Source organism: Rhipicephalus microplus, chromosome 9 (assembly GCF_043290135.1).
Source record: "Rhipicephalus microplus isolate Deutch F79 chromosome 9, USDA_Rmic, whole genome shotgun sequence".
Lineage (NCBI taxonomy): Eukaryota > Metazoa > Arthropoda > Arachnida > Ixodida > Ixodidae > Rhipicephalus > Rhipicephalus microplus.
In genome coordinates, this window is record NC_134708.1 from 74,326,238 (window position 1) to 74,353,835 (window position 27,598).

The window sequence follows — 27,598 nt, forward strand, 5'->3', positions numbered from 1 at the left end:
AGGTGGCTTCTTCGTATAAGCCGGAGTCAGAGCCACCGTTTACCAGTTACCCGGTCGTGTAATAAATCTCTACGCAACGGAAGCAATCCCACTCTACTGTCCATTTGTACTGGTTTCGTTTCTCTTCACACTCGAAGTGCTGCCAATGCGACGTATTAGCGTCCCAATGTGAAAATATCGTTGTTGCTCTTGTTTGTCAATGATGCTACGGACGGGCGTGTCTATTCAAAGGTTATTTCTTTCTATACGACGTACTGCTGTCTTTATTCGAAAATCGCATACGAGAAGACGCGATCCATATCGAAATCTTTGCCTGAAGATCTTGTTAACCAGAGGACGGCTGGAATAGCATGGCCATAACTCTTTTGCTTTCAGCTGCGTAACGAGTGGCCGTATAACGGTAACCTCCGAGTACATTGCGGAAGAAGTCGGTCTGCGGAAGCAGTGACACACACAGTGAGGCATAGGTGCTCGAGCAAGTTTTTGAGTACAACCGTGCTAGTTGGCATAAGTCTGCAGAACAAGTGGAGCTCACACAGACTCATTCACGGAATATATTGCCACGGAGACTAATTACACTATCCGAAATTATCAAGAATTAGCGTCCACAGTGTTGTGCGCGCCCATGCTTTGTGGCCGCACGACTCATGCCTCTCGTTCACGGGTCAGTGTGGGTTGGACCTGCGTTGGTGGATGAACAGTTTTTGTTATGGAACACTCTAGCGGACTCTTCCATTTTTTAGCACACTATTTTCAGGGCACAAGTTCGCCCATAATAAACTAGTTTTTGGTTTTTATCTTGAACACGTTACAATATTTCGCACTTAAGACTCACTCGGACTCAGGCTTAAACTTTTCCTGAGCCGAACTTACGCAGACTCACCCTCACGAAAATTTTGACCAGCCGGACTCACTCGGATTCAAAATCACCGAAATATTACTCAGCCGAATTCACCGAGACTAAGACTCACGGCTCGATCTGTGTCTCAGGGAGTGCGAATGAGTCGACTCGTCAACGAGTTTTCCGACCTATGCTAGTTGGTAATAATAATAAACAGTGCAGCGTGGCTGGACGTTGAAGCATATACACTCGACTAATTTTAAATCAGAGGTCCTTGTCATCGTGCACAATGTCATCTATATTCATAGCACGGATATACAATTTAAAACAAGAATGAGAACATACAGGAGTACTGACGACAGGCACACCTGAACTCCGGCTTGCGCCCCTTGTGCCCTACCTGTAGGACGCGGCTTCGATCCCCACCACGTCCTTTTTGACTTGCATGGTGGCGAAATGTTACAGACCCGCGTATTACGCCATTTAGGTGCACGTTACAGAAGCCGAGGAGGACGAAGTTGTCCGGATACATGTACTACGGCGTCTTTTGATGCCTGACTCCTTTTGAGACGGTGAGCCACTCAAACCAACCAAATAACTAGCTTCTTGAGCCAGTGTTCCCGTCTTGATAGACAACTCCAGGTGTCATAAATGCGTCTTAATTAGGTTTAATAATCACACTTTCTAGAAAAGAAAAAAAATATCCCGAGATTCTGGCGGCCTGGTCACAGGTGTCCGCTTCATAAAGCCATACGACCTTTCCTAGATTGCTTAAAAGCTACTAACCTAACTGCTCAACTCTAGATATGCAGTGCCACGCTTGTGGATCACCGCTCACGTTTTCTTTTAGTTTTTTACGTCCCATCGCCCTTCCCCACTTCTAGAAAAACGAATAAGACAAACTCTGGTTAACATTCCTATCTTTCCATTTTAAGTTTTCTTGTTTTGCAGATGTCCAGCCATAACTGTGTATGGTCATGACGTTCTTACCCCTTTCGCGACCGTTGACTGGTGTAGAGAACATGAGATTTTCTAGCAGTAAGAACGACGACGACTATACTTGTCTTCAACCGAAAATTTGTCCCACGCGGAACCAATCTCTGCTATATCCGCTCTATAGTTGTCTTTTTTCGATGCGACATGCTCCAGCTTGTTTATGTAGTTTTTAAGAGTTTATTTCTCCTATTCCTCTAGCGTCTCGCTTTTCATTGCATTGCCACCTCTGCTGCGGCGAATGCAGCATTTCTGTACGCAATTAGAAAATAAAACAAAAAAAAACAACATTTCATTGAAGAGTAGCTCGGTGAAATTAAGAAAAGAAGGCTGCACAAAACGAGCGATTTCTTTTTTTTTTCTTGCGACTTCGGCAAGTGCTTTTTTTTTGTTGGGAAGTCTAAGTATTACATTGATCGTCAATAACTTACTTGCTTGCTTAAAACCTCAAGATGAATATAACAAATTCGTTCTACAGAAAACCCGCGAAGTGGTTCAAGGGTTAAGAAAGTGAAGCTGTAGCGGTAACCTACAAAAAAATCCACACTCACCTATTGCAAAGAGGACCTCTTGTAATCCGAAAAAAATTACGGCATATTCACGGGGTGAATGATGATGAATGGGCGAAGCTCCGGAGGGACTCATCGGTAAACTGTGAATCTTCCGTGTAATTCGCCCAGTCGATCATCATGTAAATACGTGAGAAACGCTTTGTGTGTATATACACAAATCAACTTTTATTTGTTCTTAGACGATGGATGGCTTGCGATGTCCCTTGCCTCGCGCGCTCGCACATCGGGATTCTGTCTGCGAGCGCGCGCTGCTGCCGCCTTGCGCTCTCTCCGCTGTGCAGCCTTATCCATCCGGCGACTCCGAGCGCGCGCCAACAGCGAACGGATTTTATTACAACGCTCCCCCTAGCGTACGTCGCCGCACTAAATCGAACGATTGCCTTCAACCAATGACACGGGCAATATGTGACATCATTCCTATTTTATAAGATCTCGCGTCTTTCATCAACTACAAGTACCGCTTTCTAGTTTATAACATCTTGCATCTTTTCATCATCAGCTACAAGTACCACCATCTAGTAAACACTACAAGAACTAAACGAGAGGTGGCTACATACAGCAGACGGTACCGCCATCTAGTGAACACTGCAAGAACTAAACTAGAGGTGGCTGCATACAGGGGACGGTACCGCCATCTAGTGAACACTGCAAGAACTAAACTAGAGGTGGCTACATACAGGCTACAGGGAATGCACAGCCCACGCCCTAAGGAGCTTCGCCCCTAAAATTTGTCTCGATCCGGGGATTCAGCCCGGCTCCAACACCTCTTCGAGGTGGTTGCCCTACCACCTGAGCTAACCAGGAAGTTAGCAATTTCTTCTTCATAGGGGATGGCGTACCGTATGGTGTGGCGTTCGCAGATAAGCCGAAGACATTTTAGTTTCAAAGTTAATCAGCATTTCTTGGCTCTCTACCTGTCCTTTTTTTTTCTCGATGATGGATGAAGCTTCAGTGTTTATGCCTTTGGTCTTAAACTGTGAATATCGCCCTCTCTTGCGCGGTTTTTGTGACTGCAATATCACTAAGGTGTCATAAGTGTCCACGACGTTGGAATAGAATTTACGGCAAACTCCTCGGCTATAATCTGTAATCTGATGGCAAAACAAAAAAGTCATATTAAAGGGGTACGCACATCAAATTTTGCTGACGAGATAGCCTGTGCAATCAATTTACGCAAAAATACGCACATTATATGGAAAACACCAACAGTCAATATGGCTTGGAATAAATTCTACATGAATTTTGAAGTTTGCCTTCGTGACAAAGCGCTATACACCGTGTCACCTCGTGTCAGTAACACCTTCGAGAGTGACTCGACGGTGATACTTTACTTCTCCCACGTCACCAATCGAAGTTATGATGACATCATAGTTGTCATTACTCCTTTGCCACGATTGCACCCAACGGTCCAAATGCGCCAGCAGATTATTTTTCGGCGGCTGCTCACGAGTCCGTGGCTGTGGCGCATGCGTTGGAAGTTTTGTGTTTGGCAACACACCACTTTATCGTTTCTTGTTCAAAAGGACATCTTGATGTGGACTGTGGTTAATTGCGTCACAGTTTTGTGTGCGGACGTGGTCGAGCATTGCACACGCTATGTGGAGATTGTTGCACCCAGCGTCTTTCCCTTTTTCGAGCTCTCTCAAACCAAAACTAAGCCTGCTCAGTAATGAGGAGTCTGTATTTAATTATCGTTAGCGCGCTGCAGCGAACGATGTGCCATGTTATCACTATAACAGACCCCCTGCTGCAACACCTTGCCAAAAAAAAAAAAACACGAGGTCAAAGTTTTTGTGTTAGTACCTCACAAAAATATGACACACTCAATCGCCCACGCAATGATATTTACGGGGTGCACCTAATTATCACTGAATGCCAGCTACTCAGATTCAGAGAAGGGAGAAGAATAAAGAAATCAACGTAGAGAAAAAAAAATAAATGTTGCTTGTAGAGTGTTGCAAAGAAAAGAAATGGTTTTCACGCATATTCTTTGTGACTTTGTTCCGCGTTTTGGACACCCACTGAGCCAGAGTAGCCGATGGCGTATCACAGCGACCGCTCAAGAGAACGCTTAACGAGCTCTCGTGCGCTTGTCGTGTTACAGCTCCACCCGGAGTGGCACCACCTGTGCGATTTGTTAGCGCTGCCACTGATCGAACATCGCGCCCTCTAGCACTCCACCAACACTACGTGAATGCTCGCGCCTTCGGCAATAACGAAAAAAAAAAACACGAAAACACAACGTTCCGACTCGTTGCACCTAACGAGCTGCCATGTTCTGAGCAAATTTCACTTATGGCGAATAGTATGCGAACTGGAACTACTTCGTAGACCATAGTCGTGCTAAGCAAACCATTAAGTATGGACGACAAGCCAAACTAATGCGTCTATTGCTATAAGACATTGTATGAGTTAAGGAGGAGTCACCTAGATCTCACTAAACAACTCAGTGTTTATTTGAAGAACACAACGAAGAGTAATACTTGGATTGAGGGCGGACTTCTGGTCTTTTGACTGCACGAGTCGTCTAATGAATTCAAGTAAAAATACGTACTCGGTGAATCTGACCATCCGCAGTAAATTACCAACGCACCATCACATAGTCTTATAGATGAATGTAGAGAGGGGACGTTAGCCTATATTGAGGGGCTTCTTTAAAGCGAGGAGGCTAAGGGCACAACGAGATGTATCGCATGAACAAGATATATTACTTCTTAGTCGACATTAAAATTTATATTTTATGAAGCCTAACACCTCAGAACCAGGATATGATTATGAAAGTTGCCGTAGTGTAGGTATCCGGAAATTTACACTTCCTGAAATTCCTGAAAGTGCACCTTAATCTAATTAAACAAACTTCGAGAACTTCCGCCTCCCACAAACTACCGCTGCGATAAGTCGACAAATTCGCTTGCATAAAGAAGCAGATATATTCAAGCTAGCATATATCCATACTTTGTTTTTCAAATTACTTGGTTTTGGAGCGTCATTTTGAAAAGTTGAAGTGTTAAATGCAAATACAGAACGATTAGAGAACCTGGCACGACGGCGACGCAGGTGTGAATGTGGCACTAAAATTTCTCAGAAAATTATTACCCACTTTTTTTAGAAGCTGCTGATCAATGTATTTACCACATGTTTCGTGACTAATTGCAAGTGACTGAAATTAAACTCGAGGAGAAGCTGGTTATGTCGGCGATCCAAATATGGTAGTAGGTGACACCGCACACGATAAATTCGAGTACTTCACACAAATTTCTTGCCGACTTTCTGAAAAATTCAATGGCCAAGGAGCCCTACATGTAAAAAGAAGCAACCTAAGCATGTTTAACACAAGCACGAAAAAACAGTAAGGCAGTAAGTGCCTCTTCTTTTGATAACGACAAAATAATTACTGCGTCGGAGAGAACATATAAATTTGACTGACATTCGGTAGCTCATGTGGTCATCAAAGCTAGGCATCTTTGTAATCTGAAGTGTTGTAAACAGCAAGTGTCTCGTACAGGACTACAGTAGGGTCACCTAGCTGTCTTACGCTTTTACCATGTTTAGGAGAAATCTATCTTGTCATTTTGCCCCGTAAAATGGTGCACTTTTGGAATGTGAGGCAGAAATCATGACTTACAGCACCAGAGCTTTGTACATATCCCCTCAAGACCCCCCCCCCCCCCCCTCGTATTGCACACTTGCAGGCAGACACACTTCAACACAGCACCAGGTCCTTAGAATCCTCCCTACTTCCGTCTCCTCAAAGGAAACTATGGATAGACCAACCGCATTAAACAAATTCTTCCTTGATAGGTCCTCAGAAGTATTCGTCGTGGAACAAGTGCACAAAGGCAGGGCTGCGCAAAGATACCTTGAATTGGTATCGCGATACGTTGCAAGATATTTGATTCATATGTGGGGTTTAATGTCTAAAAACCACCCCATGATTTGTGAGAGACGCCGTAATAGAGAGCTCCTGAAAGTTCGACTTTCTGGGGTTCTTTAACGTGCACCCACATCTGAGCAAACGGGTCCACATCATTTTCGCAACCATCGAAAATGCAGCCGCCGCAGCCGGGATTCGTACCATGCAGCGACCTGCGGGTTCGCAGCCGAGCACCTTAGCAACTAGACCACCGCGGCGGGGCACGATGCAAGATGCTCAGGGAAGAAGCATTGAAGATACAAATACAGATCCTCGTCTTGCGAGACTTAAAAGAAGATAGCATCCAAGATACGTGTATCTTCGATTCTATCCAACCCTGCACAAGGGAGGGCCGTAAGTACTCACAGAAATTTGATGGATGCGACTGCCCTCTCACAAAAATGCCTGTTATGCTAGGCCGTAAGCGATATTGCTTGTGTGCATTTAGGTTAACGCCGGAGATATAGTTTATTCACCAAACATGCTTGCACTCACCCTATTTAGACGCTGGGGTCATGTTAAAGATTCGATTGCTAGGCTGTAACTGAGAACCTAAAAACAAAGCCCTTTCGTTGTGTGATATACAAAGTTCTATTATAATAAACTCCATAGAATGGCTCGCTCAAGAAAGATTGAAGAGCTGCTCGAATCAAACGGAATGCGCGGGAGCTATACAAAAAATGAGGTTCGTCGCGATGCTGTCACAGCTCAGGTGAATTCGCATATGCTCGCAATTTTCGGTAAAGCACTTTCTTGTCCAAGAACTGGAGAGTTCGTTTTCTCGAAACAACTACGTGCAGGTGGCAGAGGCTGCGTCGCGAAATGGTTCATGGGGGCCAGCAAATTATTGGCAGCCCCCCTCTAGACGGGAAAGCTTCGCGCGTATGCAGCACACGCTCACAAGCGAAACCACGTGGACCTCTTGATCACCTAACTGCAGGTGTCGACATTTGATTGCGATACGGCGTCTATAAACCCCAGGCACTCTCACTTGCCAGATTAAACCAAACCGCAGAAATGTTCCCAGTACCATATTTATGAAGGGATCAAAAACGAAGAAACGCTCGATGCTTGAAAGGACTTCACGTCGTAGACGCGAAAAAATGGGAACGGAAAGGGGCCAGAGTTACCCATAGCGTTTCGTCGTTGCCCGTAGCATGTTACGATGTGAAAGCATAAATAGTTTCGAAGATGAACGACGTAAGATTGAACATAACGTTGCCCAGTGACCCATGGTCCACTGTTTAGTGATATGACTACGCAGAAAGCTTTCAAATATTTTTTTTTGTGCATAATGATGAAGAAAAAGGCTGGTTGTCTCGTTTTTCTCTTCAGATCGAAAATAAGTTGTCAGAAAAACTGGCCAAGCCCATAATTTCAGTGCTCTGTCAATCGCTTCATATCTAAAATATGCACGTAAAAAATGGGAACTAATGCATAAATACAATGCGGGCGTCGCGAACCGCGGAGAAGATACGTTGATCTGAAAAGTTAGAATGCGCGCTATACGTGGATGTCTGTTGCTGCTACTTGTGTTGTTGTCGGCGAACTTCATTGAGGCACTATCGTTCCCACCGCCATCCCGCACCTGGGAATTCATAGATGACTTTGGAGAGACCAACCAGGACGAAGATACGCAAGACACGCTGGACAAAGGTACACCGCGTAAAGGCTTCATTTCGGGTGCATGGTGGCGCTCGAATAGGATTTCTGCCTACTGAACGGGGATGCTGCACTTACCGTATATCGAGCCTCATGATTGATCGAAAACATCTCGTTATTGACACAGCAATCACACAGGTTTTCTTTGCGGGTTTTTATCATTGCCGTCGCCGTGACGATCGATGAAAAGTTCGAATGAATAACGTCGCTCCGCGAGTCATGCGTTCTGCGTGCCAACGTAAAACGTATGATTGAATAGCTGTATGGTCGGACTAATGATTGAAAAGGACGGCGCGAATGCTGCCGACCGAAGTGGCAGAGGCAGAAATGAAACGAGCCGGCAGCGTTCGTCAGGTGAAGGGCGCGCACAATAACACTGCTCCAAGTGCCAAGACTCCCTATGCAAACAAACAAAAAAGAAACGTCTCCTCCGCAAATACCAGGCGGAAAGGGGGCCGTAGGCATACCTGCTAGAGTAAAGTCCTACTTAGGCTTACACTCGTAAGGTCGCCTTACAGTCGCTCGTAGAGTCACTCTACTCTGAAGTCGTACGGAACAGGATTCAAATTAAACGTGCAGCGAGCTGTAGAAAGGGAAATGACATGTGTAAACTCAAGAGACAGGGACAGAGCAGAGTGGGTCAGAGGACAAGTGGAAGGTAAGGAAATCATAGTTAAAAATTAAGAACAAATGAACTTCGGCAGGGCACATAGCGCGTTGGCAGGATAACCGCAGGTCGTTAAGCGTAACTGACTGGATTCCGAGAGAAGGCAAACGCACAAAGGGGAGAAAGAACGTTAGGTAGGTTGGTGAGGTTAAGAAGTTTGCAGAAATAACGTGGCAGCAGAAAACATAAGACCGGTTTGAATGTCGTACCATGGGAGATGTCTTTGCCCCACAGTGGGTGTAGTTACGATGAAGAAGAAGAAGAGAAGAAGAGGACGATGATTTTGACATGATAATAATGCGTTACATAAGCCGGAAGTAGTGTTTGTACAGAAATTCAGATTGTCACTTATGACCTTTTGGGTGTTCATCTTACGGCTGTAGGCAAGGTATAACTGTAGTACCGCCTGGCATCTCTTTACGCATCAGCCAGTCCAGCATATATAGAACTTACCTCAAGTCAGATGGACACGGTAGACTCAGTTCTATGCAAAAGCGGTGATCGGTGGTTCTTTGGTGAAAGCAATATACCTCTAGCCACGTAAATAATTCTGTTGCGCACATTTTGAGAACGCGTTTTTGGTGCGAACAAGCCAAACTTTATTGGCTGGCCTTTACATGCTGCGGTAAGTCGTAAAGGTAGCGATGGGGTTGCTTTTGCGATCGACTTTAACCTAGCCATGTCAGGACGAGCTATGTTTCCACAAGCTCCGCTGTGATCCAGCCTTGTGCGACTTAGTTCCAGCTGCGCTGACTCTTTCTTCACAATGCTCACACAATAAATTAACTTGTAAATGTCTTTGAGTCAGCAAACAAATAATAATAAAACAATTAGGTCTGTTCAAACCATTATGCTAACGTTCTTACAAAGAAGAACCTACCCGACCACACTGTTAATTAAACAGATTAATCCGATGTTTTCTATTAGTAAAACATGCGATAAATGCCACAACGCCATAAATCCCACTAGTGTGCTCTGGTGGTGTTCCGCGTTACGCAGCGCCAAGGAATACACTGAAGAACGATGGGACGCACCTCCTACGCAGTCCCAGACTAGAGGGTCAGTTACGAGTGGTGCAACGGGCCCGTTAAGTGACCGAAAGGTTAGGTGCTTCGGTCCGAACGTGGGAGTGGCCCGGCTCAGGGTAGGACACTAGCACGACTTATGGGACCCTAATAATGTTCGTTCATCCGTCCATTTAATCAAGTAGGTTAAGTCAGCACTAAGTCGCGTAAGGCTCGGTAACAGCAGAGCTGGTGGGCAGGTTTCAGTGGCTCTCGTTGACCCTATGTAGAGAACTCTCGGGTGGTCACTGATCGTGTATCGGTTCATTCTGATCTCTTTTTGTCCACGTCACACGGTAAACCTTGACATTGAGAGCTCTGCTCTAAATAAATTGACAGCATAGTTCCTCAAAGTGTGAATATTTATTTATTTATTTGTTTAGATACTATAAGAACCCGAGGGCATTACAGAGAGAAGTGGTCTTACAGTGCAATGCAGCATAATTGCAATTTTGAAGGTGGCAGATTCTTCAATTGCAGCAACAGAGGCAGGAACATGATTCCAGTCATTGCTTATTTGGGGCAGAAAAAAAAGAAGCATGGCAAGTATTATTGTGGTATAAGGGAACATAAATTGATGGTCGAGCCATGGTGATATGTGATCCAGGGAAGAAAAGGGTGGTTTTTATGTGGTGTATTCGTGTAAATGATTTTGTGAAAGAAGTTTCAGTGGAAGTGCTTTCTCAAAGTCCATAAAAAAGCTTGTAAAGAAATATATAGGGAGAAAATATAAGGGGAAAATACAGAGCGTAGTTTTCTTTTACATCGATGAAGTGCAATTTTGAAATGAAGAACAAGATATACGTGTGCGAACTAGCTGTTTAGAATTAAAAAAAAGCGAAATAATAGACGACAAACGACGAAGAAATCTTTTCGCATTAGCTCAGTAATAATAAGTGAAGTCGTAGATCAGCGACTCTCAATATTCTTGCCGAAGATTTCACGAAACTTCTACACGACAGTTCTCCAGGTGAAAACAGGAGTCTACGAAGAAAACGTAATACCAACCTAACTTCAAGCGACCAAGTGTGTACGATACTCTAGCTTTTGTTAACTTTCTTGTGTTTCACGAGTAGAACCATTTTTCTTCGAGCGTGGTTATCGGGCTTGTTAGTCACGTTTAGAGAGGGCAAGAAACGTGAAAAATGTGATTGGCAGTGCGCTTAAAAGAATCTTATCTGACCCATTCTGTTAAGGCCTCGAAGCAGTTGGGCCACGACCGATTGCCGGGAATATTAAGGTTAGCACACTTTTACAGATATTTGTACCCAAAACATTTCCTAAAGTACATTTACATCCAAATAGTATTGTCTCATGCTGTTAAAGCAGGCGTTTCACACTCACTTCATCAAGTACCTAGGCCGCAGCCAGGAAATTAGTCCCGCAAGGTGTGGCTATTGAAGAAAGTATAAGTGGGGAGGGGGAGGAAGGAGTGGTTAAGAGGGTGGTTCATAGAAGGGATGAAGAAATAGTAGAAAAGGAATGACAAAAGGTGAATGAGCCAGGAGCCAGTTTAGAACAACTTTGCCAAAAGTTCAAAATGTGTTTGTACAAGACGTCAACTAAAGTTGTGACTTGAAAAACTGTTCTCATAGTTACATATGGTAATAACTTCGGAAGGCACTTGGAGTCTGTCATTAAACAACATATCGATATCGCTTTCATTAGTATTTTAACGCTTTCGCATTTAAATTGCCCATGCCTGTTCTCGCCGTTACTGGGTAGATATTGTAAAGGTTGTGACGCGGACGAAGAGAGCAAGTGGCAGGTCTAAGATAAAACTATTTATTTGGCCAAACTTGCGGCCGAGAAACGGAGTGTCAGACTATACAGTTGAACACACTGTATAATGATAATGGCGAACAGGGCGTCGGCCGTTGATAATAGAATCCGCGGCGCCGAACATTGACACGGCGTCGAACATTCAACCGTTGACAATAGTGGTTGGTTCCGAAGCCCTCCACTACGGCGTCTCGCATAATCATGTGGTGGTTTTGGGGCGTTAAACCCCACATATTGTGACGACGCAGGATCGACGAGCCTACAAAGCGCCTCAAACAAATACGCTTTACCGATCGCAAGAAAAAGACTGCAACGACTTCTTCGTCTTTTGCCCTCGGCCAAGGACACTCACGCTTCTTCGTTGTCACCACCGCTGGCACACACGTGCGGCATTATTCTCCCTTAAAAAAAAGAACATCGTCCCGATGCTAAATTTTCGAGAAGCAAGGCTAAACCAAAACTTCACAGTTAGCCTCTGAAAGTAAAGCTTCATCCGAAGCACGGGGACGATTTCTGGTGAATGTCTGCGGTGCTTCGAACACTGCACGTCATCCGGAACAACCTCGTAGTTGACGTCACTGATGCGTCGCGAACCTTGCAGGGTCCGAAGTATCTTCGCAACAGGTTTTTGGAGAGCCCACGCTGACAAATAAGTGCCCAGACCCACACTTTGTCGTCCACGCTGTATATGACGGGTCTGTGCCGGAGGTTGTAATGTTTGGCATCGTCGTCTTGTTGTTTCGTGATTCGCAACCTGCAGCGCGTTGTCCAGCCTCTTCTGCTAGCTGGGTAAATTCTTCGGCATCCGTCTCATTGCCATCATTTTCATGAGGGAGCATTGCGTCTAACGTTGTCGTAACCTCGCGTCCATAAAGGAGACTGAAGGGTGTCTTCCGAGTGGCCTCCTGACGAGCCATGTTGTACGCGAACGTGACGTAGGGCAAAATGACGTCCCAGTTCTTGTGCTCTACATCTACGCACATGCTTATCGTGTCAGCCAGAGTCTTGTTGAGGTGTTCGGTGAGCCCGTTTGTCTGGGGATGATACGCCGTTGTCTTCCTGTGAGCTGTTCCACTTAGTCGGAAAATGGTGTCCAAAAGCTCGGCCATGAACGCAGTACCTCTGTCGGTAATGACTATTGCGGGAGCACCGTGTCTTAAAACGATGGCTTCAACAAAAAATTGCGCTGCTTCAGCTGCCGTTGCCCATGGCAGAGCACCTGTCCCCAGGTATCGGGTCGGGTAATCCGTGGCGATGATTATTCATCGGTTTCCAGTGGCACACTTTGGGAAGGGGCCCAGAAAATCCATGCCAACTTGTGAGAACGGTGTCGCCGCTACTCGGACATGCTGCAGCAGGTTAGCTGGTTTGACGGATGGTGGCTTGTGACGCTGGCAGTCTAGACATGACTGCACGTAAGTTTTGGCAACTTCGGCAAGTCTTGGTTAGTAATAGTTCTGCCTTATCCTCGCCAATGTTCTTGCGTAACCCAACTGACCAGTGGTAGGTTCGTCGTGGCAGGCTTGCAGTATCTCATGGCGAAGCGAAGAAGTAACGACGAGCAAGTAGCTGCTGCCGGCGGGTGAAAAGTTCTTATACAGAACGTCATTTCGGAAGCAGTACGATGGCAGCTCTCTCGCAAATTACTTCGGCACGCTTTTCGTTCATCCTTGTAGGTAATTTATGAGTGGCAGCAGTTCAGCATCGTTACGCTGCTGTTGAGAAAAGGCGGCAGTGTCTACAATTCCCAGAAAGGCCGTGTCTTCGTCATCGTTTTCCGATGCCGTCTCAACAGGAGACCGAGAAAAACAGTCGGCATCGGTCTGTCGTTTTCCCAACTTGTAGGCAACAGTGAAGTAGAATTCTTGGAGCCGAAGACTCCATCGTGCAAGATGGCCAGGCGGATCTTTCAAGTTGACTAACCAACAAAGAGAGTGGTGATCGCTGATAAAGGTGAATGGGCGGCCGTGAAAATAAGGATGAAACTTCAAGACTGCCCTTACTATTGCAAGACATTCTTTCTTCGTCGTAGTGTAGTTAGCTTCCGCTTGGGACAACGTCCTGCTGGCGTAGGCGATCACCTTTTCGTTGTTGTCCTTCGACTGTATGAGAACTGCTCCAAGACCCACATTACTAGCGTCTGTTTGAAGTATTAGGGGCGCGTCTTCATCGAAGTGGGCCAGAACGGGAGGTGTTTGCATGCGCTGGCGAAGCTCGTGAAACGCCTGCTGTTGGTCTTCGCCCCAACTGAAGGGGATATCTTCCCGAGTAAGCTATGTCAATGGCCATGCGATGCGCGAAAAATTAGCAATAAACCGCCGGTAATATAGGCACAGAGCCCCAAAAACGTCGCACTGATTTTTGTCTGATGGCATCGGGAAGTTCGCCACGGCGGTAATTTTATCCGGGTTGGGTCGGATCCCTTGGCTGCTCACAACGTGACAGAAGAATCGAAGTTCGTGAAAGCAGAAGTGGCGCTTTTCAGGTTTTAGAGTAAGACCGGCCAAGCGTATTGCTTCAAAAACTGCTTCGAGCCTTCGTAAGTGCTCCTCGAGAGTCACCGAAAAGACAATCCCGTCGTCGAGGTACACCAAGCAGGTTTGCCACTTAAGTCCCGACAGAACCGTGTCCACGAGACGCTGGAATGTTGCTGGCGCCGAACACAAACCGAAAGGAAGTACCTGAAATTCATAGTTTATCGGGCATAACAAAGGTGGTCTGCTCACGTCCTCTCTCATCCACTTCAATTTGCTTGTAGCCCCTTTTCAAGTCCATGGACGAAAAGTAGCATGCGTTTCGTAGCCTATCCAATGAATCATCAATACGCGGCAGAGGGTAGAAGTCCTTCTTTGGGATCTAATTGAGCTTCCGGTCGTCGACGCAGAAACGCAAGCTGCCGTCCTTCTTTTTGACGAGTACTACAGGTGATGCCCAAGGACTGTTAGATGGCCAAATAACACAATATTCTAGTATCGTTTTCACCTGTTTTTGAATTGCCTCACGCTCCTTTGGGGCGACTCGATAAGGATTTTACCGGATGGGTCTGGCGTCGGAATGCATGATGATGCGGTGTTCCGTCAGTGCCGTTTGACCAACTCTTGATGTGGATGAGAAGCAGCCGCGGAACTTGTTGGTACGCGTGAGAAGGCGGTCTCGCTCAATGGGAGATAACGTTGGACCAACGCCGACAGGGGTTGGTGTAGTGATAGTAGACGCTGCTGCTTCCTCCACTAAACGACAATCTTCTGTTTGAGAGAGTTTGTCGAAATAGGCAATAGCCGTGCCTTTAACTCTGTGTCGGAGTTCTCTGCTGAAATTTGTCAATAAGAGTTCAGCGCATCCGTCAATACCAGTGACGACAGCCCTGGCAACAGAGGAGGAATGAAAGAGAAAGGACGGGGAAGTTAGCCAGTTCCCTGGTAACAGAAATGCCGCTAGTGAATGCGAGCTCCTTGATGTGTTCAGCGATGCCAGTACCGTTTTGTAAGATATCACAGTGCACGGATACGAGGGAACAACTTTGTGGTGGTAGTATGACGTCGTCATCGGCAATACGGAAGCAAGGTAGCTGGTGTTCCTCATTTTTGGCAATGTCCGAGCTTATATAAAACGTTATACGCTTCTGTCACAGATGTCAATCACAGCCCCGTATTCGCGCAAGAAATCCATTCCCAATAAGAGCTGTTTACAGCACTCGTGAAGAATGACGAGGGTGGCGACAAAGGTGGAACCAGCGATGAAGAGTCGGGCCGTGCACTTTCCAACCGGTGTCATCAACTGACCTCCTGCAGTTTTTATATTGGGTCCGTGCCATGGCATCATCACCTTCCTTAGTCTGTCGGCTAGCTGTAGGCTTATTATAGAAAAGTGGGAGCTGGTGTCCACAAGAGCCATCACTTGGTGGCCGTCAATGTGAACAACAAGGTCAGCGTTGCTAACGTCAGTTACATTGGCAGTTGTTCCATTCGTCGTCTTCGGCATCGGTGGCTTCGAGCTGTCATATGTCTGTGATGGGGGCTGTTCGGAAGATCCATTATTGGCAACCCCACCCACCGAGGCCACTGCGTCTAGTTTCCCCGTCGCGGGCTGGGGGATCTGCCCCTGGTGACCTCGGCAAAACTGCGACGATTAGGTGAACTGCCCCGCGCAGGAGATGGAGAACGTGACCCTGGCCTCATTGAATTCTACTGCGGTGTGTTCACAGGAGTGCAGTTGTACGTGCGTCGATCGTCGTACGTAGCGTAATCATGGTAGCGAGGAAATATCGAGTACTGAGCGTCGCGGTAACGTCAAACTCTGTAAACGTGCCCAGCTTCGCCACAATGAAAGCATACCGGACGACGGTCAGCGGTACGCCACAAATTGGCTTTCCGACGCTGGTATGTAAGCGGGGATTCACTATTGAACCACGTTGTGGGCTTCACATTTTGGCTGAACGGCATTCGTCTTGTCGGCGAAATCGGTGAGGTTGGGAAAGTCTTCGGCGCTGAGAGCGGCTGTGTTTGCAGGGTTGGTGGTGGTCCAGTCATTGGAGTCCGCTGTGCCGAAGGTGCGACGACGTGGCGTCGGACTGCATCAGCATAAGTGAAATGTCGTCGCACATAATGATAGCTGGATAAAGAGAGTGCCTGACGGACCTCATCCCGGACAACATCAGCGACAAAAGACAATGCCGGCGTCGGTTCATTTGCTGGAATTAAACCAAGCTGCTGAAGCTCCTCCCTCAAAATCTCCCGGATGACTTACCGCAGAGTCCTGTCGTTGTCGCAGAGGCTCGCCACAGTCGTAACGGGACTACTCGCTTGAAAGTTGACCGGGTTCTGCTGGCGGTACCGTTGCTGTAGGGCCCGTTCAATAGCTGTGGCTTCTTTTGTGAACTCAGCTACTGTGGTTGGTGGATTTCTCACAAGCCCAGCAAACAGTTGCTCCTTCGCGCCTCGCTTTAGATACCGCAGCTTTCTGTCTTCCGGCATCTCGGGATCTGCTCTGCTGAAAAGACGGGTCATGTCTTCGACGAACATAGCAACGCTCTCATTTGGTTTTTGAATTCGAGTTCCCAAGAGATGCTGCGCATTCTCCTTTCTGTCAATACTAATAAAGGTGTCAATCAGCTGGTTGCGGAAGTCGTCCCACGTAGCCATTTTTTCCCTGTTGATGTACCACGTATGGGCGTTGTCTTTCAGGTACAAGTACACATTCGCGAGCTTGTCTACTGGGCTGGCCCACTGGTTGTACTTCGCGCAGCGTTCGAACTGGTCTAGCCAGTCTTGGGCGTCTTCATAGGTCTCACCATGAAAGCAGTCAGGATTCATGGGACTGTGAAGTGTCATGTGTGATGGATTTGCAGTAGCCATGGTGGCTGAAGGAGGCAAGCGATTGCTGGTAGTTTCTGGTAAGAGATTGAGGTCAAGAGCCAGGCCTCGCAGACGGCGACTGAAACGGTGGACTGGTGTGTCGTCGGGTGGTAGCGATTCCGGGCTCGAATGTCGGGTCCGCGAAGGGGTGCCAAGCATGAAGACTACCCAGCACCTCCACCAGTGTGATGACGCGGCATCGACGAGCACACAAAGCGCCTCAAACAAATACGCTTTATCGATGATGATGATGATGATGATGATGATGATGATGATGAGCCTTTAGCTTTGCTGGCACTTGCCCACAAAGGGGGATCGGTCAAGAACCGGGCGGCAGGATCATCAAGTGAGTTAGTTATGATTCAGGCATTCAGGTAGTCTTGTAGCCGGAAATAATATTAAGAATAGACTAACAAGGTAATCTTTTTGTTGCCATTGTGTACGCACACATGGCAGAGTAAACCTCCCTGTGGCTTTATTGATCGCAGGAAGAAGACTGCAAAGACTTCTTCGTCTTTTGCCCTTGGCCAAGAACACTCACGCTGCTTCGTTGTCGCCACCACTGGCACATACTCGCAGCAATATCAATAAACTATAATGGCTAAGCTTGTTCTAAAATAAATATCTAAAGGTTCTTCGCGCTCTCTCGTTCAAGTCCGACAGAAGACTCGTATACAATGTAAAATGTCCTCAGACATTCTGCCGTGGATTGCGGAAGTCGGTATCTACACGTGCCATCCACCATGCAGCATACGAAGGAGGACATGTGGCAATGTGAACTGTCAATCACCTGGGGCACATAGCCCCATACCACAACCCGTGGTATACGAGTATGTGCCACGCATGTCTGCTCGAAAGGTGGACGACGTACGCGACGGGATTTCCACGTTACTCATGCCATAACCAGCGAGTCATGTTCGTCAAATAACGTTACACTGATTTCAGTTGAAGCTGCGAGAATGGAACGAGGATGAAGAAAGAGGAGCGCAAAAGTGCGCTGCACAAAACAGGCGCAAAACAGCACCTGTTTTGTGCTCCTCTTTCTCGCTCATGTTCCGTGTGCACTGTATCAACCAAAGATGAACGCCAACCGACCCGTTCAAGTTCCTGTTCTTGTATGTAGTTCCTCCTAGACTGTCATAATAATTTTTGTGTACCCCAAGTTGAAGAGGTGACAGCGAGAGCCCCTTGACGTGGTAGGCAGCGCATACACACAGACAGACAGACAGACAGACAGACAGACAGACAGACAGACAGACAGACAGACAGACAGACAGACAGACAGACAGACAGACAGACAGACAGACAGACAGACAGACAGACAGACAGACAGACAGACAGACAGACAGACAGACAGATAGATAGATAGATAGATAGATAGATAGATAGATAGATAGATAGATAGATAGATAGATAGATAGATAGATAGATAGATAGATAGATAGATAGATAGATACGCCCAAAGGGCCTGCAGTGCGCTAAGAAATGCTTAGCATTTGAAATACCAACCTTCAATGTGGTTGTTATGTCAAATAAACGAAATGAATAATGGGTAGTATTTTAGCGTTACATTTGTGCAAGCACAGTTATAAGAATAGGTCGTGAACAGGACCTGACATTGTAAGGTCGCAGATATGACGAGAAAGAGCGCAACTGTAGCTGGCCAGGGAAAAAAGAGAAGAATGCGTACGGGTAAACTTAGCAAGGGGAGTTATGATAGCACAGAAAAATGAAGATGACAAGCAACAACCACACGAAATGAAGCTGATCGGAACACCGCTCTCTAACAAGCGACATAAAAAGGCTGCGCATTCATGGAGTTGCAGGAATAGTTCATTTTATAATCAAGAATTCGCTTACTCTTTTTGGGCTCGCTATGTGGCATCCAAACATACGAAAAATGAAAAAAAAAAGTGTTCTGAAAGGCCGCTCCTCTAGCTTTCGCTGGGATTGTGCTGCGGCTTCCGCGCGGGCCTGGCATTTTTATTGCCACAATTCTGATATTAATCTGGAGAAAACAAATGGAAGAAAGACAGCTTCTAGCCAGCAGCGAGCAAACTTGTAACCATCGGATTGCGCGTTCAATGCTTACTAGTTAAGCTACAGCAGGTGCTGTTCCCCCGTGTACTTTACAGGTCCACTTTACTGTGCATGTATACACCCGGTAGATAGCCAGCACCGCCCCTTATATATAGCCATGGCTTCGAGGGTGAAACGGCAGCTTTTTTTTTTTTTAGCTAGCTTCACGTAGCATGCGAAATTTGCCCCAGCTATCACCTGGTGGCGTTCCTCATATCGTCATTCAAAGCGCAGTTTCAAGCAAACGTCTCTATTTCGTATGAATTTGCAGGAGGCGAGGAGCCGTTTGATGAATCTGCGGAGGAGTTGACAGAAGCAGACGAGCAAAACGAAGTTGGGGCGCAAGGAGATCAAGATGAAGGAGATGAAGCGTCTGAAGAGGAACTATCGCCAACAGCGGGAAGAATGCCGCAAGGAACACTTCAGGGGCTGTCGGGTCGTAGTGGTCAGGCGGTGTGTGTCACATAACCTGGCCTCGATGCCAACTGCCCGCCTCGGTGGTCTGGTGGTTATGATGCTTCACTGCGGACCAGAAGGTCGTGGGTTGATATCCCTGGCGCGGCTTACATATAGGAGCGAAATGCTGGAGGCCCTAAAGCTTAAATTTCGACGCGTGTCAAAGAACCCCAGGTGGCCGAAATTTCTGGAGCCGTCCCCCCAGCGTCTCTGAAAATCATATCGGTGCTTTGGGCATCATAACCGCTAAATCCCCATGACAGATATTAAGTACAAATTCAGCATTCTGAACTAGGGGTAGATGCTCTGTAAAGTAGCGAAATGAACAACAAAATAAATAAGCTTCTTATACATACACATAAAGACTATCCTAAATTATTAATATTCAATGCGCAGTTATCTAATACTACCCGTAAATACGTGAAAATTGTTTTGTAGTAATTATTTAAAAAATAATAAGGCATAACAAATTTTCTCCTTTTGCAGATATATTATCGAGCAGAATGTTTGCCGTGTCTTGTAGCGTAACTGTTACAGAACATTATTCCCATGGTCAATGCACGATCGAAGTGCCAAGGCGTTCCCATATACAAATAAAAACGGGAAACTATATCACTCACCAGCCGCAGTCAAGTAGCCTGAACCCGAATGGCTCCGGTTGAAGAAAGTAATGGTCAGTACGAAGCCGAGTGAGCCCTAAGCGCCAAATATAATTTTGAGCGAGTTCTACTTTCCATCGCAGACCAATGGTAATGTCTGCTCATCGTCAACATGACTGTCAGCTTGATATGGACTTTCGTTGATACTGGTGTTGCTGTACGGACTCCGCAGATGTTAGCAGAGCAGCGTCAAGTGATCCGCCAGATCGAGATCGTGATTGACCTAGGCCGTAAGTTCGAGAAGAACCTGACCACCATGCGAGAGTTGGTGAACAAGGAGATGGAAAGGAGCCGCTCCCGAAAGGAAATAATCCTGTGTAAGAGGAGGATTGCCGGAATCGACAAAATCCTCACTCAAGTGAAAACTAGGTATGCATTTTATTAAGAGGCAGCGCCACGGAGGGGGGATGGGAGAGTGCACCATTTCCCAAAATTTCGGGCCCCCTAAGAACAAAAAAAGTAGGGAATGGGTATCCCATGTCCCGCCTGTCAACTCAGTCCTGTGCTTGATGCTGCCAATTTATTCCCGCAAACTTCTTAATCTCATCTTCCCACCTAACCTTCTGTCTCCCCCTAACCCACTTTCCTTCTCTTGAAATCCAGTTAGTTCCCCTAATGACCAGCGGTTAGTCTGCCTACGCGCTACATGCCCGAGCCATGTCCATTTCCTCTTCTAGATTTCAACTATGATATCTTTGAACCCGGTTTGTTCCCTAATACACTCTGCTCTCTTCTTGTCACTTAATGTTACACCAACCGTTTTTCCTTTCCATCGTTAGCTGCGTCGTCCTCAATTTAGGCTGAACCCTCTTTGTAAGTCTCCAGGTTTCTGTTCCATAGCTAAGTACCGGCAAGATGCAGCTGTTATATACATTCCTCTTGAGGAATAGTGGTAGTCTACCTGTCCTGATTTGATAATGCTTGCTAAATGCGCTGCATGCCATTCTTACTTCAATCTCGTGGTTTGGCTTCGCGGTTATTACATGTCCTCAGTATACGTAGTATCTTACAACTTCAAGTGCACTACTACCTATCTCGAAGCGCTGCTCTCATCCGAGGCTGTTGTACATTACTTTCGTTTTCTGCAGATTATTTTAAGACCCGATTTTGTGCTCTCCTTGTATAGCTACGTAATAATGAGTTGCAACTCGTTCTCTGAGTTACTCAGCAATGCAATGTCATCGGAGAAGCGCAGGTTACTAAGGTACTCTCAATTAACTCTTTTGGTTTGGTTTGGAAAAACTTTATTGACAAGTCCGAAGGCGTGCGCCCTAGCACACGGCGGGCCGCTCCCACGATGGGACAGTAAGGCCGAGCCCTAGCGCCGCATCGTGGGCCCTCTGGACAGCCCAAAGTTGCGATGTTATGTCTGGACTCCGGAGAGCGGAGTCCCACTTTCTGGACGATGCTGTATCGGTGCCACGTACCGAAGGGCACTCCCAGAGCATGTGGTGTAAGGTGGCTAAACCGCCACATTTTGTACACGAGTTGGTTAAATAAACATCAGGATAAAGCTTGTGAAGAAAGGCAGGGTTAGGGTACGTTTCTGTTTGAAGTAATCGCAATGTAAGCGCCTGCGCTCTATTTAGCTTCGCATGTGGAGGTGGAAAGATTCTCCTATCCATAGCGAAATGTTGGGTTATTTCATTATATGTAGTTGGCGGATCCCTGTTTACGAAATCTCCAGTTCGACCCAAAGGTCCTCCATGGCCGCGGACAGCTAACCCTCGCGCCCTGGAGTGGGCCAACTCATTGAGATTTATGATCCCTCCGTCCATGTTTCCCATATGAGCTGGGAACCATGTAATGGTATGGGTTGTAAGCAACTTATCACCGAGTATATTTTTGGCCTCTTTGCACACAGCTCCAACACTGAAGGCACGAATGGCAGCTCTAGAATCGCTAAATATGTGTTCATTACGCTGATCTAAAAGAGCCAAGGCGATGGCAACCTGCTCAGCTGCATTGGCAGTTCTGGCGCATACCGACGCCGCATTAATTGTAATGCCTTTGTGGTTGATTGCCACTACCGTGAATCGGTCTCTCTGGCCATCATATTGCGCCGCGTCCACGAAACAGGCCCCCCCGTCAAGATCCGCAACTTGGCGAAGAAGGGCCCGAGCGCGCGCTCTCCTCCTTCCAACATTACGTTGGGGATGCATGTTCCGCGGGGCAGGCGAGACAATGATGTTTTCCTTCTGATCCCTCGTCAACCCTTGGTACAGAGCCTCAGTCTGAGCTGGTGGAATACCCATTTCTGCGAGAATCATCCTCCCCGCTTTTGAGCCAGACAGCCTAATTACCTGTGTTCTTTCTTGTGCTTCCGCAATTTCCTCCAATGTATTATGAATTCCCAACTGCAGGAGACGATTGGTGTGGGTGTAGTTGGGGAGCCCAAGGGCATTCTTTACAGCTCTCCTGATCATTGCATTAAGCTTGTCCCTTTCCATTCTCTTCCAGACATGCATTGCCGCCACATATGCAAAATGACACAGTAGAAAAGCATGTATAAGCCTGACCAAGTTGTCCTCTGATAGTCCTGTCCTTCGGTTAGCCACCCGTCTTATGAGCCTAATAACACTGTCTGTCTTTTTTTCCAACCTTTTAATCGTGATGGTGTTGGTGCCCGTTGCTTCTAGCGTCATACCTAAGATCCGAATGGAAGCGACTTTGGGGATTGATCGTCCACTTTTGGTACGTAAGTGGATGTCATTTTCTAGGGGCGGCACCCAGCCTCGCGGTCGACGGCCCCTCCTGACCGGTTTATAGAGGAGAAGCTCAGACTTTTCCGGAGAGCAAGAAAGGCCTGTGTCTTCCAGAAAACTCTCGGTAGTGTCGATGGCCTCTTGCAGGGCCGCCTCTACAGTGCCATCACTTCCTCCTCTACACCAAATGGTGATATCATCGGCATAAATTGTATGACCAACATCTGAAATTCCAGAAAGCTGCCTCGAGAGACCAGCCATGACGATGTTAAAAAGTAAGGGTGATAGAACAGATCCCTGCGGGGTGCCCCTATTTCCCAGCGCTTGCACATCCGATTCTAGATCTCCAACTTTAAGTATGGCTTATCCCTAACTCTTATCCCTAACTGTTTCCATTTTGGGTCCCTGAAAACCTCATGTAAGCTCGCGGTAAATAGCATTCGGGAGATCGTATCCCCTAGTCTTACACCCTTCTTTACTATTCTGCCGCTTCCTTTTTGGAGCAGTATGCACTTTTTGGAGAACTCCAGTGGATCAACTGCTACGCTAATCCGCTGCAGGATTATTCCAGGATGTTTATATATGCTTCTTCGACACCTTGACTCCACAGTGTCGGCATGACTGCTGATATCTCTACTGAATAAAATGCCTTCTCGTAAACTACGAACGCTATGCAACGTTGTTAGGTGTATGCTGAGCATTTCTCTATTACCTGATTGATAATACGAATGTGGTCGATTGTGGAGTAGCCTGTTCGAAATTCTGCTTGTTCTTTTGGTTGATTGAATTGTTATATAATCTTAGTTCTGCAGCAATTACCAAGATTGTATACGATGGAGAGCAAGCTGATCGGACTGTAATTATTCAAGTCCTTGTCGTCCACTTTCTTGTGAATCAAGACGGTGTTAGCGCTCTTCCAAGATTGTGGTACCCTCCCTGTCAGGAGACACTTCGTAAACAGGGTGGCCAAGCATAACAGATAAAATAGAACTGGGAGAACTTTTGAAGTTATTAATAAGCCTAAGGTATTCGATGTAAGAAGGCGTAATATGAAGAGAGTTGAACATTCTCTAAAAAATGGAGGAAGCGTCAAAGTGGTGAAGAGGAAACTTAGGATAGGCAAAAACCGGATGCACGCACTAAGGGACAAGGAAGGCAAAGGAACTAGCAGTATGGTTAAGATAGTTAAAGTAGCGGAGGAGTTTTACAGAGATATGTACAGTAGCCGTGAAAACCAGGACCATATTGTAAGGACTAGCAGTAACACAGATGGCATCCTACCAGTAATGACAGAAGAAGTCAGGAAAGTTAGAGGGAATGCAAAGAGGCAATTAAAGTTGCTAGTGACGATTAGGTAGCATCACATCTGCTGAGTGACGGAGGACAGGGTAACATAGTCTCGCAAATAAAAGAGGTAACCATAAAAACAATATTCACACAAAAAATAGAAACAATGTAGCTACAAGTGCTACAGCATGTCTCTGAATGATGTGTCAGTGCTACAGCCAGCAGTCTTCCGTAGAAATAAATTTACTGGGATAGATTGTGTGTGAAAAAAACGAGTGCTGGTAGACGTTAGTTCACCAATAACTTTTGCTTATTTTTAAAGCTTGGTCACTTATGTGAGAGGTTTAATGGGGAGGAAGAAAGTAAGAATCTTCATTTACTTTAGCCATTTCATGAAAAATTTCAAAAAAAAAAAAACATTTCTAATCTAATGTTTTTTTCTGCGTGTGCTACTGCAGTTATTCCCTGCTCAGCGCATCCTTTAGCGCAGTGACACTAAACGTGAAGTAACAGTTACAACTGACAAACGGTTGAAAAAATGTTTGGTGAACCTGAGCCGGACTGAGTCCGGTTGAAGAAAGTAATGGTCAGTCCGAGTTTGAATGAGCCCGACGCGTCAACTATATTTCGTGGGCGAGTCGGAGTGAGTTCCATCTTTTATCGCTGACATACGATCCTGTCTACTCATCTTCAGCATAGTTATCAGTTTGATAACGGCTTACGTTTATATTCAAGTTCGTATACGTATACCTCGAACACTCACGCTGATGTACCCCCTTAGTAATTACAGGTCAGTGATGTGAATTGGAAGGGCTGCCACGACTTTTCCTCTCAAACCTTTTCACGGAAAGTTCATGAAAATATTTAGTGTGAGTTGGGCATTTCTCGTAAATGCTTCCTTACTGGAGTACTGCGGTACGAATAACTCACATTTCAAGGTACAATATCAAAAGCCGTATCGTCGAGCACCGATTATATGAATCATTGACACTACAGATCACTGGCACAAAGATAGAAAACAGGCAGTTGTTTTTCGTTCACGGACTCATTAGTCAGCTCACCCAGGCTGACTCAGACTCAAGTCCAGTGGTGAGTCTGAGTGATTCTGGCTGAGTAATATGTTGATGAGATTGATTCCTAATGAGTCCAGTTGAGAAAACGCTTGGTAAATATTAGTCCAAATGATTCCACTTGAGGGAAGTTTTAGTGAGTCCCAGTTGGAGTGAACTTTCAGTGCAGAATATATTTGTTGAGTTTGTCTAAGTGAGCTATACCTTTCAATATTATTTATAATATGTGAGGTTTCACGTTTTAAAACCACCATATTGCTACGTAGCTGACATATCAGCGGTCACAAGACGACAACGAGGAAGTGGTCGGTCGGTTGTGCGTATACTGTCCTCCATCTTAGTCGATGCTATACGCATCAGTTACAATATAGATTCTAAATAGACACGCCTCGTGTCATTTTTTACGTAACAATATCATTATGAGAGACGCTGTAGTGGAGGGCTCCGGAAATTTCGTCCATCTGGTGTTCTTTTAACGTGCACTGACGTCGCACGATACATTGGCCTCAACCATTTTCCCTCTATCCAAATGTGACCGCCATGGCCGAGATCGAACTCACATTCTTCGGTTCAGCAGCCGAGTAACCTCCCCACTGATCCACTGAGGAGGACAGCTCCAACTGTTTTGCCGACGTGTGGTTATGGATAACTAGGGATGCATCCAGTACGTCTTTCCAAGGGGAAGTCCGTGAGGCTTGGTAATTCCATTTCTAGGAAACGGCGGGAAAAGCTCGGCACGTCATCACAGCGCATCCATAACTGTTGCGGCCACACCGCGCGCTTGTTTACCTGGGAGACGGTGGCAATGAGATTAGAAGGTGATAGCGTAATCAGGCCGGGTTCACATCGTCTTTTTTTTATCGCTAGCTTGCCTAAAGATTTCGGACGTCCTCCAGCTCGTCCCTTTATTAGCACCTACCTCGAATTTTCCCTCACTGACGACGAGGTGCTTTTTTTTTCCGCTCTGAACGAGACACCGCCGCCGACCTCAATGCCGGAATCAAGGCGAAATGGGCTATTTAACTCTACCGCGCTAATACACTACGCAAAAATTTCTCGCCTGCATGTCGTTCAAAGGGACCTCACTTCACGCGAGTGATAAAACCCTATCCCCTCCTGCCCAGTTTACACAGCGCGGCAACGCCTTTCGTAAAAAGAGGCAGACGCCTGACCTATCGTTCCTCCTAAGCAAATTAATCAGCGAATGGATCTGTCTGTCCGTACGTCCATCCGTCAATCCATATGCACATCGATCGATCCATCCATTCATCCATTTTTCCGTCCGCCCGATATCCTAGGTACAGTCACGCTTGATACGAGTTGCAAATCGCTGTCAGTACTCAAAATGACGCCAACACAAATGGTACCTACATAAAAACAAACTGGGGAATGAAACTCTCCCGATTGTCAGTACTTTCACATCTCATTTAACTTTTGTTGGTGTCATTGTTGATGATCGGTATCACTTTATACACAGTCAGCGTGTTGTGACTCCTATTGAGCGCGACTGTACGTGATGAGCTTCATGCCTAGGATTTTGATTATTTCACTTAGTAAAAATGAATGTAGCTTTGAAAAAAAAAATGATAGTCAATTTTTTGCATCCGATACAAAACATAGTGAAATATGACAAAGTGATTTACTGCTTGGTCGCATGTTCGATGAGCTTAAGCTGCATGGGAAAATTCTCAAGTGATCGGTAGTGATTACGCGCAACTGTGTTTCTCCTTCCCAGAAATGACCAGACGGAGGCGCGCTTCCGGACGATCTTGAAGCGCATCCTGTCCGGCGAGATCCGTACCAAGCGATCATGTCGCGTGCAGCTTCGGGGCCTGCTGATAGGATATCGCACGTCGCTGCACAGTCTCTTCCGCAACTCAGCCGGTTTCCTGCGGAGCATCGTCCAAGGAGTGTCCGGTGCACTGTCTCACCTCGGCAGGGGCATCCTCGACATATTCAAGCTCAAGTTCCAGCCGTTCAAGTTCGCTATAAACACCATTACAAATAGGGAATCGTTCCGAAAACCCATCGGCAGCATTCTCTTTGGCCGCTAAAGAAAGGAAGGGAGAGGGGAATAGAAAGAGGCAGTAAAGACAATAAAGGGAATAAATAATGAAGTACTTCGCATCAAGTGAGTGTGCCCATTTGCGGAAATGATTGGTGAGTGCGGGCGTAAATTCTTGCATTTCAGAGGTGAAGCTCATCAGGGTGTGAGTCGTTACCTGGTAGTACTAGTATGTTGTAGTAGTAGCCACTTCTAGTCAATTTTGAGAATCGTTCACTAGATGGTGTTGTGTGCATACGAGCATGCTCTTGGAAATATTATCACTAGATGGCGCTGGTGGTTTTTGTATTGAAATTCAGAGCATATTTACGGAGTGAATGACGATGAGTGGGGTGAAGCGTCCGTCCATCCGTCACAGACAGACAGACAGACAGACAGACAGACAGACAGACAGACAGACAGACAGACAGACAGACAGACAGACAGACA

General features: G+C 46.3%; 1 protein-coding gene across 1 annotated transcript; it reads left to right on the forward strand.

Moving 5' to 3' along the window:
• Positions 1 to 7,815: 7,815 nt before the first annotated feature.
• Positions 7,816 to 27,231, forward strand: LOC119164760 (uncharacterized). Its single transcript, XM_075873846.1, has 4 exons — positions 7,816 to 7,975; positions 19,199 to 19,380; positions 20,215 to 20,411; positions 26,840 to 27,231. The coding sequence occupies exons 1-4, from the start codon at positions 7,816 to 7,818 to the stop codon at positions 27,156 to 27,158; spliced, it is 858 nt and encodes a 285-aa protein (XP_075729961.1). The 3' UTR covers positions 27,159 to 27,231.
• Positions 27,232 to 27,598: the final 367 nt, after the last annotated feature.

Excerpts from the sequence above, each read along its gene's own strand:
- LOC119164760 (XM_075873846.1), top strand. The coding sequence starts at position 7,816 with ATGCGCGCTATACGTGGATGTCTGTTGCTGCTACTTGTGTTGTTGTCG. Across the intron at positions 7,976-19,198 it reads GCAAGACACGCTGGACAAAG|GAGGCGAGGAGCCGTTTGAT; the intron begins GTACACCGCGTA and ends ATGAATTTGCAG. Across the intron at positions 20,412-26,839 it reads CTCACTCAAGTGAAAACTAG|AAATGACCAGACGGAGGCGC; the intron begins GTATGCATTTTA and ends TCTCCTTCCCAG.